The sequence below is a fragment of the Siniperca chuatsi genome, linkage group LG21 (assembly GCF_020085105.1).
Source record: "Siniperca chuatsi isolate FFG_IHB_CAS linkage group LG21, ASM2008510v1, whole genome shotgun sequence".
NCBI lineage: Eukaryota > Metazoa > Chordata > Actinopteri > Centrarchiformes > Sinipercidae > Siniperca > Siniperca chuatsi.
In genome coordinates, this window is record NC_058062.1 from 18,936,624 (window position 1) to 18,955,199 (window position 18,576).

General features: G+C 40.6%; 1 protein-coding gene across 2 annotated transcripts; it reads right to left on the reverse strand.

Annotated features, from left to right (window-relative positions):
- Positions 1-1,349: 1,349 nt before the first annotated feature.
- Positions 1,350-9,695, reverse strand: rad23aa (RAD23 homolog A, nucleotide excision repair protein a). 2 transcript variants are annotated; one of them, XM_044182237.1, is made up of 9 exons: positions 9,545-9,695; positions 7,714-7,875; positions 7,329-7,531; positions 6,045-6,088; positions 5,197-5,324; positions 4,126-4,216; positions 2,811-2,941; positions 2,379-2,540; positions 1,350-2,235 (listed from the first exon to the last, which is right to left on the reverse strand). In XM_044182237.1, exons 1-9 carry the CDS (start codon positions 9,608-9,610, stop codon positions 2,122-2,124), a joined length of 1,101 nt encoding a protein of 366 aa, XP_044038172.1. In that variant the 5' UTR covers positions 9,611-9,695; the 3' UTR covers positions 1,350-2,121. The 2 variants fall into 2 exon arrangements, with proteins under 2 accessions (XP_044038172.1, XP_044038171.1); XM_044182236.1 differs by lacking the exon at positions 9,545-9,695 and adding an exon at positions 8,827-9,101.
- Between the last annotated feature and the right edge of the window lie 8,881 nt (positions 9,696-18,576).

An 18,576-nucleotide genomic window follows, 5' to 3' on the forward strand; every position in this document is an offset into this window, starting at 1 on the left:
TTTGATTATGTATTTAACTTATAAAATGTGTTTTCCCACACACTGTGACTCAAAGATGTGGGCTGTCTTGATAGGAAAGTCCCTCTTCTGGTAAAATGGGGAGAAAAAATATTTTCTGTATATGAGGATCAGTTGCATCTAAAAATTAAATTTGACAAGAATTTCACTGAATGTCACTGTAAAACTTCACCTTAGTGACCAGCAGCTGCTCCCGTTTCTCCCTCTATTGTTGTGTTTTTAAATCATAATAGCAGAAGACCGTAAAACGTCCAGTGTGTAACATTTAGCTATTGGCAGAAATGGAATTTAATAATTTAAAAGTATGTTTTCATTAGTGTATAATCACCTGAAAATAAGAATCATGGTGTTTTCGTTACCTTAGAATAAGCCGTTTTTATCTACAGAGGGAACGGGTCCCCTTCCACGGAGGTCGCCATGTTGCACCGCCATATTTCTACAGTAGCCCAGAACGGACAAACCAAACACTGGCTCAAGATAGGGCTGTTCGTGTTTTTTGCGAGTTTCGTAGCCACAATAGTTTCTCCTACATGCTCGGAAGGGGAGGGTGAGTTCACCACTAGATGTCACTAAATCCTACACACTGGACCTTTCAAGTCCCCCCCCCACCCAGACAAATTTTAAAGTATGTAAAAATACTCAGCTATGATTATTTTGTTTAACAGTTATCCCACATAAAAAAAAAATTAACTTTGAAAAGGAGCTGGAAGCACATCTACTCTTTCTCCCCCATTATGAAATTCTGGATCTATGAATGCCCCGCTGCATGTTAGGTTGACCGGTGCCAGTTAGAGCACGGCTGTAGGTGCGCACACTACCATTTTTGCGGTCAAAACTTTCACTACCCTAACTTAGTGCAAACTCTCGCTCTCTGTACTGACAAGTCCGCCCTGCGCTGGAGGTTTCGGGTTTCTTTGCCGGTGGCATTGCGATTGGCTTTCGGATTTGTAACTTCCCAAATCTATCTCCCCCGGAGTACGTTTGAATCTCAGATTTTAGGGAAGTGTGCAGACACCTCTCTAGTGACAAACTTTGCACAGATACAAGTCAGTAAAGTTAAGGTCTGACATTTTAGAGGACTTAAACATAAGAAAAACACATTTGAGTGGAGGGGTACTTTAAAGAGTCTTGGAACATCTGATATTTGTAATTTTGTATGGGTAGTGTTAATTAGCACCAGAAGCTATCAGCATAGACAAAACAGTTCCACATTTGAGGAACCTAAACAGGCAGGCACAGCATTTTTAGGGATGTGGGGATTGGCTGTAACCTGTGCAGCCACCATGGAAGGATAGATGAGGGTGGTACACAAAGTCAACAGAATAACCAGATACTTATTTGTCAGTTTAGTTCCCATTTTTCCCCCCAAAACAGACTGATAGACCCCAGCAACATCATGTCAGACATACAAAGGGCAGCACGGTCCAGTCGATCTCTGCCAATTTCACTCTTGGACGTGTACGTACATCAGGCTTAGAGAGGTACACACAAGCAGTTACACACACTGATAATGTTGAAGTGCAGTGAGGAGAATGTGCTTCCATACAATCCAGCTACAGCATTAACAAACTTAGAGAATGCAAATTGATTACTTTTTCAGCTTAACTGTATCGCATCCATCTGCACAGGCACACAGACATGTACTCACACACACGCAGACACAAACACTCACTCTCGTCGCAAACCCTTCAGACCTGTTGCCCCCCTCCCATCCCCTCCCCCCCTAATGTTCACAAAGCGCGTCTAAAATCAAATTATAGATCTCCCCTAGACAAACCCCACACATTCCATTGGAATTCACGTGGATTTTATCATTCCACACGTTTTCACCCCAACCTCCGATAATCCAAGTCTGACCTTCCTGCACACAACCTCCACTTTGTGTACTTTAAGCGTGTGACCCCCGCCATACCCTAACCCACCCCGTCTCCCCTTCCCACCCCCACCCGCACCCCCTGCTGGCTCTCCCCTCTCCTCCCCTCCCCTCCTGTTGGGTTGAGCTGAGGTTGGTAGCTGTACAGTAAATTGGGGGTGCAGTCTTTATGCTGAGCTGAAGAGGGGAAGGGTAGGAGGGAGGAGCAGGAAGGCAGCGATCTCTGCTGTTCAGTCATCTTCCAGTCCCTGGTTGAGGAGAAAGTTGGCTGCCAGGTTCTCGTTCTTCTCGCAGGCAAAGTAGGCCTGGATCACCAGAGCCTCAGGGAAACCCAACGCTTTTAACTGTTAAAGAGAGATAGATAAAAGAAGGGTGGGGGGAAAAAAGACGACTTTATAAACAACAGGATCTGCAACTTTTTATTTCGAATTCAACAACAGGCAACATAAAACACATTTTCAATATTTACTCTTCATTCGTCACTCACCCTTTCGATGGCTTCCTTCTCCTGAGGTGTAACCTGGATATAGTTGACAGGTGCGCCCTCCTCCCCCGCTGCCCCCAACTCTCCAACCTCTGGCGCCTCTCCCCCCTCTCCCACTGGCTCGTTCAACATCTGGATGAACAGCTCCTGATGCTGACTGATTTGCTGTGTGAAAAGACACAGATGGAAATTAAAGCTGCGTTTCCACCACAGAAACTTTGGAGGGAGGTAATGGTTATATCTGAAACATAACAATGCGGAGATTCATCAAATGAAGGGTTTGAGTAAACAAAAATGTGAATTGTAGCCCGGCTTGCCTTGTGGCTACAAAGACTAAAGAATATTAACGAACGCATTAAAACTCATCTGCGAGTTTTACCTTGTGTGTGCCTGGCCTGAATAGTTCTCACTGTGAGTATACAGTGTGTGTGTTACCTGTAGAAGTTGAGGGTTCTCCCTGCCTAGTTGCTGGAGAAGAGCTGGCAGCAGAGCAGGGTTCTGCTGGATGGCCTGTCTCATGTGAAGAAACTGGGGCTGGGTCCGCAGGAATGCAAGCGGGTTCTCTCCTAGTGACACACAACATCAGTAAGCATTAGCAAGAGAGCAAACTAAATAAATTATATGCAGGGAAATCTAGAAGATGAATCAATACCTTGCCATGCCTACATGTCTTCCCCATCATTTTGCAAAAAAACTCATTTTCTGCCATTTCAAGCTCAAGTCAAGATCCACGGCCAGACTGAGCTAAATCCTCAGGTCATCCTAACCTACCTTGTGGTTTCAGCAATGCTTTAAGATATTAAAAGTTTTCCCCTCTGTTGTAATGAGCATGGTTACAACATATCAAATATTTGTATACACACACACACACACACACACACACAGATTCTCCATTATGATTAATTTCATTAATCTGCTAATTATGTTCTCGAATAATCGTTTAATCGTGGTCTATAAAACACCAGTAAACAGTCAAAAATGACTATTTTAATAAAGTAGCGCACAAGGTGACATCATCAAATGTCTTGTTTCGTCCTGCCAACAGTCTGAAACTCTAAAATATTCACTTTACAATCAAGACCAAGAAAAGTAGAGAATTCTTACATTTTAGAATCTGGAAAAGATTAGTTGATATCAAAATAATCATTTTCGTCTAATCATTGCACCCTGAGTCCTAATAAACAAAATGCCTTTATCCACTCAGAAAGACTTAAGCAACAATAAGTCTCCACAGAGTGATGAAATTTCAACAAAGGTGGAGGCAACTAACAAGTCTAACAACAACAATTTACAGGTGCCCATGGTAGAAAACCATTCAGTGACTAATAATGAGTCATTGCCAGTCAGTGAGGCTATGACAATTATTTACACACGCATTTTTACTGTAAACGTGTCTCGTCCAAGCCTAGCAGCAGTTACGTATTTTAAATGTTCTGGAATAGCTTGAAAAATCAGCTTGAAAGGATTGTCCAGGTTTTTGACGAAAGGTGGTACGAGTCACCTCCCAGCGTACATTTTGATGCATGCATACTAGTTGAGGCCATGAGTCCTATACATTTGGGATCTTTCCTCTTCCCATATTAAAAAGCTATGGCAGATTTATAAAAAAAAAAAAAAAAAAAAAAAAAAGGTAGTTTGAAAATCCACCACAATTATCCACCAGTACTGTTTTTTGTTTTGTTTTTACACAGTAGGGAGAGACAAATGCTGGCCGCATGTATTTTTGGACCAAATAAGTTGCGTGCCTCACCCTCTGCTAGAGATGCCGGGGCTTCTGTGGGTCCAGATGCGGGGGCCTGCGCTGGGGGATTACTCTCCTGCACTGGGCTGCTGGGGATACCCTGGAAACACAACAATATGTTGGTAATTACAACTCAATACATTTCCTTTGAATACACTTGCGCATTTAATTTGACCCTGCAAGGACTGTCCATCATAATGGACAACTGTCTCGTAAAGCCTTTAGTATTCACAGAATAACATACACTCAGTTGGCAGTTTATTAGAGTAGTAGGCTAATACAACAGCCCTTCATGGCGGTTCTAATGTTCAGTTTTTGTTTTAGGGGAGGTGTTGATTCAACTTCATGGGGATTATGGCCGTTTTGGAGGCTGCAGTTCAATGGCGTTATACTAAGAATGTATATAGTATGTAATATTTTGTCCACCTCACAGTATAATATTAATTTCCCTCACATTGTGCAGAGCCAAGCTTCTGTCAGAAGGAAGAATGAGGCATGCTTATGTCAGACCATACGCAGCATGTGTCACCATTGATCAGTTACACTAAAACTACATCAAGAAGCAGAGTGGCATCATGTTCAGCAGGTTTTTCAGCCTAGTTAGCCCTCCTCTTCCCAAATTGTGACTTCTCCACGGTACATAAAAGCAGCAACCAGACAAAGCTGAGTAGTAGCAGCTAGTGCTTGGCGAGACCTCTGAGATGTGAGAGAAAATGTGCTGGAAAGAGAAGAGCTTAGGCCATTTCTAGTACATTTTAGTATTTCTATGTAGGAAATTACAAGCGGATTACCACAGTAGACCGACACGATGGTCAGAAGGCACAACACAAATTTATCAAGCATAACTTAAGTGACAAAAGAGAAGTTGAACTACATTTGTATAAAACAATAATAATTAAATAAATAAATGAAAAAATAAAATGCATAGAAGGTCAGTCTAATGTCAATAATGGAAGACAGTTCAGTTTCAGTTAGAAAATTAATACTTGACTTGATTTTTATTAATGTTAAACCAGTGGAGCTTTTCAGATGGTAAGAACGATATCATTGTGTGTGTGTGTGTGTGTGTGTGTGTCTCACAGTGAGAAGGTACTCCACAGCTCTGTGGGGGTTGTTGAAACTGGCCCGTAGCGCAGCCACCACTCTCTCCCTTTCGTAGCCCATAGACATGATCTCTGTCAGCATGGCCTCGTATTCGGCTCCAGTCACTGAAAACAAAAACACAACACACAGATGAAGTTACTAACGCTACATATTTTGTACAGTAGTTACACAGGCATGCATTAAGATCAACAGGAACATAAACATCAACAAGAAATTGCTTTTCTAATTATTCCTCCTGTAAGAAGTATGTAATGTAGCAAGTTCCCAAATTTTTTTTATTTATTTAAATATATTTATTTTGCCAGTTATTTTCAGGGTTTACATAACTATAGAAACAGAACTAGGCCTTAAATCACCACTCAGGGATTACTCTTGCTATTCAAAGAGCAGAAAATAACAAATATGAAAAATAACCAAAGAACTGAATCCAAACTTATACACTATACAACAACATACAATATGGGCTTAAAAAGCAGCATGACTCCTACTCTTAAATTCTCTTTAACCCAACGGGAATCCCCATTGCTCTCTGTGGCACCACAATAAGGGATGGCTTACGTTTGTCACCGCCTAAATATAGGAACAGTATGTATTGCACTGCAGCCTGTCAAGCCCCTGACTCACAGCAGTAACCATTTCTGGCACAGAACAGGTTTTACACAAGACATGTACTGCTGTGATATTAACCCACTAATAACACCGTCAATTGTCAAACTGTACAATTTACATTTAACACCGGTGAGCAAATACCCTAACTACTGCTTTGAGACTATTACAACTGCAGCATATGATGCAAGTCTGGCAGGGAGCTATCCGTTACCTACCCAGTGCTGAGGAGGCATCCAACCCCTGACCCCCACCACTTGAGCTGCAAAACAAAAAGGTGAAGAGGAAAATCAGACAACATTTCTGTGATTCCAAGGTGAAGAGACAGGGTGACGGGCAAAGCAGTAGACAATGTTGACAACTGACTTTAGAAATCAGCATTCATTCCATGCAATTAAATAAATAAATATGCTACATTACAGATTACTTGCTGTGTTTTTTATGAAAATAACTTGTCTTAGATATTAAAGAAAATGGATGTTAGAATTGGCTTGAATCCTAATCACTGAATAACTCATGTTCCAAATATTCAGCATACAGGTCAACGGATGAATTGTTTTTTTTCCAATGTTGTTTCACTCTCCATGAAAACACATCTGGGTGTGGGAGCAAGCTGTGTGCTCAGCCCCAACTTCGAGGGAGTCACTGCTCCATCTAAAATACACATTACTACTTTAGTGTTACAAAATCATATAAAAATGACATGAGAATGGATATTAGACATATTACACTATTGTTTCCAATGACATTAAAGAAATTAGAACTTTGAGGAAACAGGGCGAAAAAATACAAAAAAGTAAATCTCTGCCACTGACAAATATTTCATCAAAATTTTACATGGAACTCTACTTTATACAACTTCTAGATGTATTTAGAAAACCAGACCATTTGTGAGAACAGCTACATTAATGAAATATTTAAAATTACCAAATAATTATTTAAATCATTTGTGTTAACTGCTGTGTAATTTTACAGTTATGTTAATGATAACTGCTCAAAAGTCCCTTCTAACAATTAAGGTTGAAAATTATTAATCTACAGACAGACTTATCACTTTGTTGGTGTTTCTGACTAGCAAATAAAGTCAGGCAACTCGAGAGTTTATTTCCATAACAATCCATATTTGGTCGAGCATATAGGTACCAGCTTGTAATACACATTCATCAAATAACAGCCAACAATTTCAATTTGTAGTTTGGCTAACTCCAAAAATTAACATTAATGTACTACAACTTTGAAAAAAAATAACTGAGAAGCCTGCTAGCAATATTGATTCTGCTCTTGATTTCATGGGGTACATCTGGGCACAGTGATGGGACATTTTATGTTTTAAGGGGGTCACTGTCACAATGACCTGCTCCGGATCAAACAATAAATACTGATATCTGAAAAATATAAATTTTGAATTTTGATAGATCTTTCTAGTACTACTTCCCGACTCTCTCTAGTAAGTCAAAAATGGTTTTAATAACAATATACATTGTATAATAGACAGGTTCTACCTTGCAGGTTGTTGTGGTTCTGTGGCTGCGGCACTTGGCTCCTCTTTGGCCTCCTCCAGGGGAATGGGGACAGCTGCTGGGGTTGGGGCTGAAGCTGAAGCTGGGGTTGTGGCCGGGACAGCTGTTGACGTGGAGCCAGAGTCCTGTACAGGGGGCTTGGGTGCTTCCGAGACTGAAGGCGAGGCGGCAGCTGCGGGCTTTGCCTTTAGCCAGTTAAAAAAGAAAATAATAAAAAAGGTGCTGTTAAACTAGCAACTTAATAGTGAAACATTAAAATCAATTAATCTAATTGTTGATGATAGATTAGCTCAGAACTTAAAACACCATCACACACATCACACTATAAAACCCAATGTCATCTGTAAGTATTACAATAAGATCTCACCTTGGACACCATCACTACAACAAAATTCTTCTCATCAATTTTGTAGTCCTTAATAGGTGTGTCATCTTGCAGGATTTTTCCAGCATATATCAGCTTCTGCCCAGATACTGGAAAGTTGTCTTTTCCTCTTTCTGCTTCTATCTTCTCTTTCAAGGCCTTCACCTGATAAAGCAAAGAGGAATCATAATCCATAACCATCAACATGCAAGCACTTCCTAATGGTCTACTAAGGCTTTTATTTCTACCCATTAATATCCAAATCTTTCATTGACCTCTTTGATCTCTGATCTTCAAGTCATATGACCTCGATATTCTAACAAGCGCCTATTAACTAAACAAAACTGTCTAGATGGACCAATGTCATTACAAGGCAGGGAAGTATCATAGCTGACTTGGAAAAGTAATCTGAGTCAGAACAGTGCATATGTTGTGGTTTCATTCAGATTCAGTGTATCACACAGCATGACAGTGCTTACTATAATAAGATAAAAGTGAAAAGTTACCTGAATGATATCCACTATGAGAACCGTAAGTATTATGTCAAAAACAAACTGAGTAACATAACATAATGTTCACTTAGCGTTGGCTTTGCTAGCTACTTGTTAAAAATGTGAACATGCTAACAAACTTAGCCAGCTTCTTAGTACGCTACCAATCAGGCTAATCGTAATTAGCAGTGTCATTCGCGTTAGCATTAGCAATAGCGTAGTCGGCAGCTTGGGTTCCTCACAGAAGTTACAGCATTACATACTACAGCATATCAAATATTACTGAAGAGCAGTAGCAAAAAAGTAACGCCGAAACTATTAAAAATTAGTTAGCAGTCGGGTCGCGATGACTTTGTTAACGGGCTGTTCAGCTAGCTAGGTTAAGTGGCTAACGTTTGCTAGTGAGGTTTCGCGTTGTTTAGCAGCCGTTTCATGCGGGTTGCCAAACTAGTAACACGTGCTGTTAATGGGCACCCTTTTACCAAAACTACATAAATAGTTGTTTAATTGAAAATATCAAATAAAACTGTTGCGTCTACACGTAACGTTAAAATATAACGTTAGGTCCCGTAGCTGCTACTGTTAGCTAAAGTTAGCAAGTTAGCTAACGTTAATAGCCACTCACCGTTTGTTCGGGGTCTATTTCAATTTGAATGGTCTGCTGTTGCAGTGTTTTAAGCGTGATCTGCATGGTAGCGATGGCTGACGATATGTCAGATGTGCTTCAAGTGGAGAAATAGTTGCTCCCTAAGCAGTAAATTTGTTTTAAAGTTGGCGTTTCTGGTAAGATAACAACTAGCCGAGAAATGTGTGTATCCATGAGCACTCAGCAAATCGCCATCTTTGGTGACAAGTTGGTGGTGCGGCGAGAAAAGCTCCACTAGAAGGTACGAGATCTCGTGCTGTACTACGCGACTATGCCAAGCCGTTTTAACATGCGAAAGGTTTCACATGACTTTTTCTATTTTAAATATTAACAAATGCATTTTGAATATTCATAATTACAGTATTCCCAATAAGGTCAATAATTCAACATATCTGCAATTACAGTCCGACTGGTAAGAACAATAATGCAACATACAGTATCTCTAAATACAAAGTCAGAAGTCCTTTTAAGATCTTCATGCTATTTTATCTTTTAATATAATACAATGAATTCACAATTTAGTTTTAACTATCTGAAATTTGAATTCCAAATGCTACACACTGTGACAAAATTTAAATGTATTCTGTCTTTCTGCCAAAAGAATAGTGGAAATAGTGGTGAAGTGGAGGGATTGAAACAATCTGGTTAGTTTAGCTTAGTACAACGAGTGGAAACAGGGCTAACTTAAGCAGCTAACCTGGCTCTGTCCAAAGGTAACACAATCCGCCTCCCAGCACCTCCAAAGCGCACTAATGCGTTGCATCTTGTTTGTTTGATCTGTACACAAAAAAAAACAACGTAAAAATGACACGTTGGTGTTTTACAGGGGGGTTATGTGCCGGACTATTTCTTGGCGGAGCAGTAACTCCCTGAAGTCTTGTCGTCACCTTGAGGCTAGCTGTTTCTCCGTTTCCAGTCGTAATGCTAAGCTAAGCTAATGCTAAGCTAACTGGCTGCTTGCTGTAGCCTAATATTTACCACAGACATGAGAGAGTGGTATACATTTTCTCATCTAACTCTCAGCAAGAAAGCAAATGAGAGCAGTTCCCAAAATGGAAAACTATAGCTTTAAAATTAATCTTGATTTATTTAAAATAAATCTTGATTTGGTATTTTAAAAGAAATCTAAATATTATTATTAATATGGTGTTGTCTTGCTCTTTCTTGCTGATTACCTTTGTATTAAGTGATTAGGTGTAGGCTGCTCGGTAGATACAGATAGACTGAGATTCCATTGTCCTAAATCCTGGTTGTTTTTTTTTTTTATTTTTAATGCTAAACTGTAAGCTTCAAATTCCACCAACCACTGATTCTTACCAGTCTTAACCACTGAATGACAACATCAGCAGATCTCAGTCAAAGTTTATGGTAACCTCTAATGGAATGAAAATGTTCATAATAAAACAAACAAGCTACTTATGTATGTCCTCGACAGAAATGTAAGATGTGACATCCTTCATCATGATGCAGAAAAACATTTCTTCTTCTCTTAATTGCTTCAACATACAGTCCAATAATTAAAACAAGGAACTTGATGTATGTGCTGTGACTGCTGGCACCATGGCAACCAAATATTTCAGCTGTAACTAAATGTGTTTAGATGTTGTTAGTTTAAAACATTTTTAACTGGCTCTTGAAACTCAGGGCTCATTGTGTGTGTGTGTTACCAAGAAAACATGTACATCTGGAGGGAATCTTCTCTCACACACACACTTTATCTGTGCAGTTTTCTGAGGCAGTCAGCAGGGGGCAGAGTTTGACTACTCAGAGACAGACTGCACTGCAGAGAGCAGCACAGAGCGACTGAAAGACAAGGAGAGTAGACAGCTAGGAGGAAAAATTGAGACATTTTCTAAATTATGAAAACAAATGTGTGTTTGTTTGGGATAAAGCTCTATTTGTTTAACTTTTTCTGTCAGGAGAATGGAGAGCGCCGGCAACGGCAAATTGTGATATTATACAGACGGGTGGATGCATAGGTGAACGAGTTCACTCACTTCCATTTATGCAACTGCTCCTGTTGAGAGACACGGGGAATGAAATAGCTCTGGCCCTTCACATGCTGGCCATATATGCTTATTAGTGAATGGACACTGCAGATAGCTTTTTCAAAACCTCATTTCATCCTCATCATCAGTTGCTGTGTGAGTGCTGCAATAATCTGATTTAATCCATCAGAATAATAGCCTATCTGTGCGATTTTTTTTTTTTCATTTCGAGGGACATCACCAAATTACACATGCATACACACACACACACACACACACACACACACACACACACACACACACATACACACACAATAATGTACACATGCGTTGCACCGGCTGTGACCACTAGTCAAACCTCCCAGCAAGCATTGCGACATAAATATTTGATCAAATTACCCCCTGATTCTTCACTCAATGCCAAGTTTAGCAGGGTCTCTTTATCGTTTCTCTACTTCCTGTTGCTCCTCAACCTCTTCCTTTCTTCTTCCCCTCTTTCCTCTCCTCCAGATTTTTGTTTTTCACACAACCTCGCCCACATCTCCATGTGGTCATTTTTGTTAGTTTCTCCTTTTCTTCACCACCTGATATTATCTTTTATTTTCTTAAGTAGTTCATCGTGCTTTGTAAACTGGTCTGAAATCTGGTGGAAGGAGAGCGGGCTACATGGGAGAAGAGGCAGGGAAAGAACAGAGGAAAGTGAAGAAAAGATGACAGAGAGCGAGGAAAGGAGGGGAGAGAGGAAGGAATGCTGATGGAAGATTGTCAGAAAGTGGAAGGGGGGGGTGAAGAGAGGGAGGGAAATAGGAAGGGATTGAGGAAGCACGAGAGACAGGGAATGTGTGTGTGCGTGTGTGTTTGAGAAGGGATGGTGCCCTAAATGTGTGTTCATCTGGGTTAATTCTCCAGGACAGAACTATTAAAGATTAACAACGAAGCACCATGTTTTATTGAGACAAGCTGAATATGTGTGCATATGGCTCTAAACACAGACCTACTTAAATGTCTGTGTTTGTGTGTGTTTGTGTGTGTTTGTGTGTGTGTGTGTGTGTGTGTGTGTGTGTTTGTTTCTGCAGGCTTTTATTTTGTCCAGACAAACAGACCATCTTTTCTAAAAGGCCATGGCGTGACTGTAGGCATGGCTTTTTACTGCAGCGCTGCAATGCTTATGCTGCAGCCGTACCTCAGTTGGATTGGCCTCACTTAAGTTAATTGTGTGTCCACATTTGACTATATGTGCATTATGTTGCTGTATTATGTTGGAAAATATCAGGTTCTGCAGACACTCAATATTAAATGACACGGATTGGGAGTGTGGTGGTGTTCATTGTTCATTTACTACAAGAGGCGTTCACACCAATACACCGGATCTTCAAACTGAACTGACTATTCTGAGCCACCACTGATATTGACGGAATCAGAAGCTTTTAGCAGTGACACTGTAACAGATACTTGTTCTAAATGTTTACGTTCACTGGCCGAGTGTCAGGGGGTGTGTTCACACACCGAGTCAGGCCTAGCAGTTTGCAAACAGGACAAAAAACGCACAACCAGTCGCTGATTTGTTCATTTTTAACAGGGGGGATGGCCCAATGGGAGCACCCCACGACTTGTCACTTTGAGGTTAACAAGGGGGATGTATTTTGGTCATTTTGCTAACAAGGGGGATGGCATCCCCCCTCAAATCGCCTACTACAATAAACTTAAGGATGACTTCATTAGAGGTTATGGTTAAGGTTAGCATCATTGTATCTCTGCATCGGTAAAAAAAAAAGGGTTACCTATACCTTAATTAATCACTGATTTAATGCACCACCCGGTGAGCACGCCAAGTGACCCAAATCAAACACACCCACGATGTTGCGTGACTTAACAGGTGGGTCTAGCTAACAAGCTAACATGCTCATGGTGGATCCTCCAGCACTTTTGTGTTCACTTGGGACCTTTTACCTTCAGTGAGGTGTGCACCACCTTTCTGCCTGTTTTTGACAATCTCTATCACAGAGCGCTCATTCAGCTCAAAATGCTGAAAACTGTTTGAGGAGCGTTGAGTGGACTTGTAATATTATACAGTGAGACTGAATGAGTCGAGAAGTTGAACCTAGGGGCAGATTGTGGAGGACTTAGCGGTGCACAAGGGTGAGAAGTGAGAACAACAAACTCACTGAACTCACTCTCCAGAGAAGAACGTCAACAACCACTGCGTTGCCTAGCAACGTAACATTGTGTGCGTGTGTGTGTGTGTGTGCTACACATTGTGTAAAAACTGTGCAGGCTCTTTTTGCTTTGCTTTAAATTAATATGTGCCTTTGTGGCTGCACCGCTGTCGAGTTTATATTTTCTATATAAAGTATCTCCGTGTCGTCTGCCTCTGTGATGTTTTATTCTGCTGTTATTTCTATAAGTGTTAGGGCCAGGCTATGTAGCTTAATAATGCTTGATGTATTGTCTGTAATTTTTGTGTAATTGTCTGAGTTTTGTCCTCTTATCTGGTTAATTCTAGTAAGGCTACAGGAAGGCGGTTCTATATTTAGAATCGATAATCAGTTGTGTGCACAGATTGCAAAATGTCTGCATGTTTGCATCAATAGCAAAGGAATTTCTTGTTGGTTTTTATCACGGTGGCGTGATGTGGTTCCAGTAGACATACTGGGACATTTTAATGTTATTTGTTTTGTAGCCTAAAAATGTTTTTTACATATCTTTTTTTTAATAGTTATATCATCAGATCCTATAACATTTTAACTTTTACTTGAGTACATTTTCTGTAAAGTAACAGCACTTTTACTAAAGGAAAATATTCTAGTACTCTTTCCATACCTGCTTGTTTGTTTATGACTTGCCATCACCATGAGACTCCAGCAGAAACTCCAGGAATTACCTGTGCCTGACCAAGAAAAGTGCCAGTGCTAACCAGCTACTGCTTCATATTTACCACAGATATGAGAGTGGTAAAAAAAAAACTGATGTACATACTGAAGTGCTTTTGAACGGTGATCATTTAGCTTAGACAACAAAGTGAACAAGCTACATAATCAATGACTACAAATCTTTGAACTGAACTGAACGAATCAATCAATCAAAGTGATTCATAATTTCCACCTCTAACTACCACAACTATATCCTTTGATATTTTCTTCATATTTGTTGTTGTTGGGGGAACATGAAATCCAGAATTTTCTTAGTCCTGATTGATTAGCTTAGAAAAAAGGAGCTGACATGCCTTGGCTCGTTTCTGAGAAGCTGAACCTTCGGGAAAGAGTTCTACTCCCAAAAATGCAAAACCTTTTTTTTTTTTGCTGCTACATTTTTTGCCATTGCCATTTTCTGAGCACCTTCCAACTGTTTTCTGTTAAAAATAAGGCCACTGTATGTCATTGAACACATGGCTGCACATATATAATAAATCACTTCACGGACAAAAATACAAACACACACTCAAAAAAAGAACTAAATTGCGTTAAAAATACATTTTAATTGGGGTGTAGCTGGCAGAGGAACTACCAACTGTGTCACTCCTCCTCCTCCTCTCTGTTGTCTCTCTGTCCTCCAAGAGAAATCCTTTTATTCTTCTACAGGAACACCCCCACAGCACTGTATCATCTGCATAGCCATGATATGTCACACTGCTCCGTGTGTCTGTGTGTGTGTTTGTGTGTGACGGTGCTGTCACCAGTGCAATGAGTGAGTCATGTATGCAACCCACAGGGATTCTTGTTAATATGAGACTTTTGAGACCCATAAGGGCTACACTCTTCACACACACACACACACACACACACAGACACGCACTCTCAGTAACTCACGTAACTCTAATGTGTTTATCTTGTTTTTGTATATTAGTGTCACTTCCAGGTAAATGATGTATTTGGGGGGCATTTAATGTTGTAGCTTACTTGTAGATGTATGTAGAAACTAACTAATAATAGCATTGTGTCATTTGAACAATCTCCCTTCTGGTTGTGCAGTAATATACAGTAAAACTTATAACTTTAAGTGGTACGGGCAGCAAAAGTCAGCAGAGGTGTATTTTTGAGTGTTTACTTCTACAAAATGTGCTTCCTTTCCTTTCAACACCTGGAAGTTGTTCATTTTCAAGAATTTTTAATTTGTGATGGTTCAAAACTCACATGTCCTGTATAGTCCCCACATCATGTTTCAGAGGCGAGTATGGGCAGAAAGACAACATCAAACTGCTGTTTGCTTTTGACTTTGAGTGTGTGTGTTACATTGCATTAATAAAAGCACATGTTCCTCTCCACCTCTTCCAGTTAGCCAGGTAAAAACATATGTAAGGAAAGTCTCCAACAGCAGCATTTACTGTATATCTGCAGTTTCTCTGCCCTTTGTGTGAAAATTAGTGAGGTTAAACACTGGTAAATCCTTTGCTAAGTTTATGTTCTCCCTAAGCTCTTAGCTACTAACTACTAGCTAGTTTCAAATAAGTTATTTGCTAAGTCAGATTGCACCATTAAAACTTCAGGAATGTCTTTGCTAGACCTGATGTGTATCAACTATGTAAACAGGAAGTCACTGTAGCATCACAAGCTGTAACATAACTTCCAAATATAACAATTTTAGGGGGCTTAGCAATATATTAAACTTACCTGACAATCCTTTGCCATGCTAGCGCCGTGGCTCTATGGATGGCAATGCTGGTTGGGCCACCACTTTGGTCCAGACTGAAATATCTCAACAACTACTAGACTGTCATGAACTTTTATACAGACATTCATGGATGAAGTCTAACAACTTTGGTGATCCCTTGACTTTCTCCTTAGTGCCATCATTAGGTCAAAATGTGTCCAGTTCTTTTGTTTATGACCAAATACCTGCAGAACTAATGACATTCCCATCAGCCTCAGCTGTACTTTGTGTTTAGTGCTAATAACTAAACGTTAGCATGCAAAAACTAAGATGGTAAACTTGGTAAACATTATACCTGCATGTTATGCAGGTATAATGTTAGCATTTAGCTTTTAGCTCAAAGCACAGCTGTGCCTAAGTACAGCCTCGCAGAGCTACATGGCTGTAGACTCAGTCTTTTTTACATATGCATACATGAAGAGAAACACATCCAAAAGGTCACACACACACACACACACAGTGCAGGTTCATACAGTGAAATAGTCTGTGTAAAGCAGCCGTCCTCCTGATAAATGCTGAGCTCCTTCAGACCCAAAAGTTTACTTCAGTGTCCTCTGGAGAGTTTCCTCTCACTGTCCTGTCAAGTTTATCATTACGGTGTTTAGTTATGCTGCTTAAATGTCCCACGATATTTGCTGTGACATTACTGCACGCATGGAAACGTTTAAAATGACTGAAAGCAGCCTCTAATCATTAAAGTAAATTGTTAAAAGAAAACACTCAACACATAAATACAATACACAATAAAGAAATCACCTGGAAAGCTCGACATTATTTAAAAGGCAATATAGCCTACAGGGTCCGGTAGAGATGAAGTGAAATGGTCCATGCGCGTCTCTAAATCGGAGAAAATAATTTGTTCGGGTGGGTGGCGAGTAGATGATTTATGTGTACATGCGGATTTGGATGATGTCAGAGCCAATCTGCGCATCACTGCTAATTACGCAACCTAACAGACGTTAATTGGCCGTTTAGTCTAACATTATAATGTTGTGTAATTTGAGGTATAATATGATATTTTCGTCAAATGTAATTAAAAACTTCCCAGTTCCCTGTATTAGCAAGCTAGTTTTATGGGTTGGTTCAGTTAGATACACAATAATTACACCTGGCAGTTGGTTTTAGTACAACTCATTTCTTCAAAAGAACTAGTTCGTGTGTGCAACCCGTCAAATTTCCAATTAAATTTCTAATCAAGCTCGTCATTGCCAGTCTATAAAAAAGGAAACTTGGTGGACTGAAAACAATCCAAAAAAGTAGCCAAGAAATGAAAGTAATCCTGAACACTGCAGCATTCACAATGTAAATCTTCAGTCTTATAACGTTTGTTATGCATTTGCCCTAAAACCTTTTTTTTTCTCTCGTCTGTACCCTGGAAGAAACTGTTTCATGCTGATAAATAAATTCGTCTGACTCAGGTTTTAGGATTCAGCATTTCAGTTCAACTTCCATTCAGCTGTCACCTGACTAATGTGTAATATGCTGAACAGGCTGCGTTTGAAGGTGACATCGAGGCAGGCTCGCTGCGTCTGCTGGTTGCCATGGTGATGACGGATGCGTGACTCCTGCAGTGACAGCTCAGAGACCATGCTGGGTAAACATGGACTCCCCTGAGAGCGGGACAACCGGTAATGACACCACAGAGGAAAAAACACAGACTCGAGCGCAAACACACACACACACACACACACACACACACACACACACACACACACACACACACACATATGAATCATCACATGTAGGAAACTCACAGGGGACTGGGGTGCTTTAGTTGTTAACAACCCCAGCAACTCCCCCCCCCCCCTCCTTTTCTCATTTCTATCTATATCTGTCCTTTCTAACCCCTGTCTCTTTATAGGGCCTACAGTATTCTCCCTTATTCAGCCAAAACTGGGCCACAGAGCACAACCCTATCCCAGCTGTGCACACACTCATGCACATATACACACATACACTCGCTCACATGGACACATGCTCGCACACGGAGAGAGTCGATGCTAATTAGCTCTACAAACAGGTCTCAGCTTGCTCTGCGTGTGTGTGTGTGTGTGTGTGTTGGGGTGACAGAGGGGCAGTGTGCCGTTAACTAACTAGTGTGTCGGGATTTCTTTTTCTGTCCTCATTTACGGAAATGAAGTTTGACCCCTGAGTGACCCATATCTCCCGACACAGGGAGGCAAGAGAGGAAGGCAGAGAGGAAAGCAGAAAGGAAGGAGGGAGGGAGAGATAGAAAAGACATTAAAGAACCATATCGTTTAATTTATACATGGGAGACATCAAATGGGCAGAGGAAGACGAGTGATCGCAACAAAGCGAGGCAGGGGAGGGAGATGTGGATGGACAGGACGGCGAGATTGATGAGCGATGACTAAACTGCACCAGTTAGAGTTGGACTTTTCCTTGTAAGGCAAAGAGATGAGGCCAGATTCAGTGCTCTAAAGCAGATGTCAGATGATACATGGCTCAGTGCATATGTCTTAATGAACCAGATCCTTGATCCCCTCTCCATATACAGCCATGGACATAATACAGCAGGGTTTCCTTGACAGCAGTAGCCATGCTATAAATCCTGTCCCATTTTGGCATCTATCTTGTGTTATCATTGCCATAGTTGTCAGAAACACATAAATGGGGGCGCCCTATGTACAAGGCTGAGTCCTTACCGCAGAGGCCGGGGTTCAAGTCCAACCCGTGGCCTTTTGCTGCGTGTCGACCCCCCTCTCTCTCCCCCACATTTCCTGTCTCTCTTCAGCTGTTCCTATCAAATAAAGGCAAAAAGCCCGAAAAAACAAAAATCTTTAAGAAACACATAAATAAGCAGCACAGCTGCAGTGGGTGACTTGTTCCTTCATTACCACGAACATGGGCACTGTAGTTTGTTATGAGTCGATCGCACATACCCAGATCTGATGCCATAAATACTCGCTAATGCACAAAATGTGTATTAACCTTGGCTAAAAATAGTCCCCAACAAAAGCACTATTTACTTCCATTTAGGTAACATTTACCCATTTTATGAAATTATTAGGTTTTTTTAAAAAAGGAAACTATACTTGTGACCAGTTTTTAAAGATATATATCTTCAGTAGGA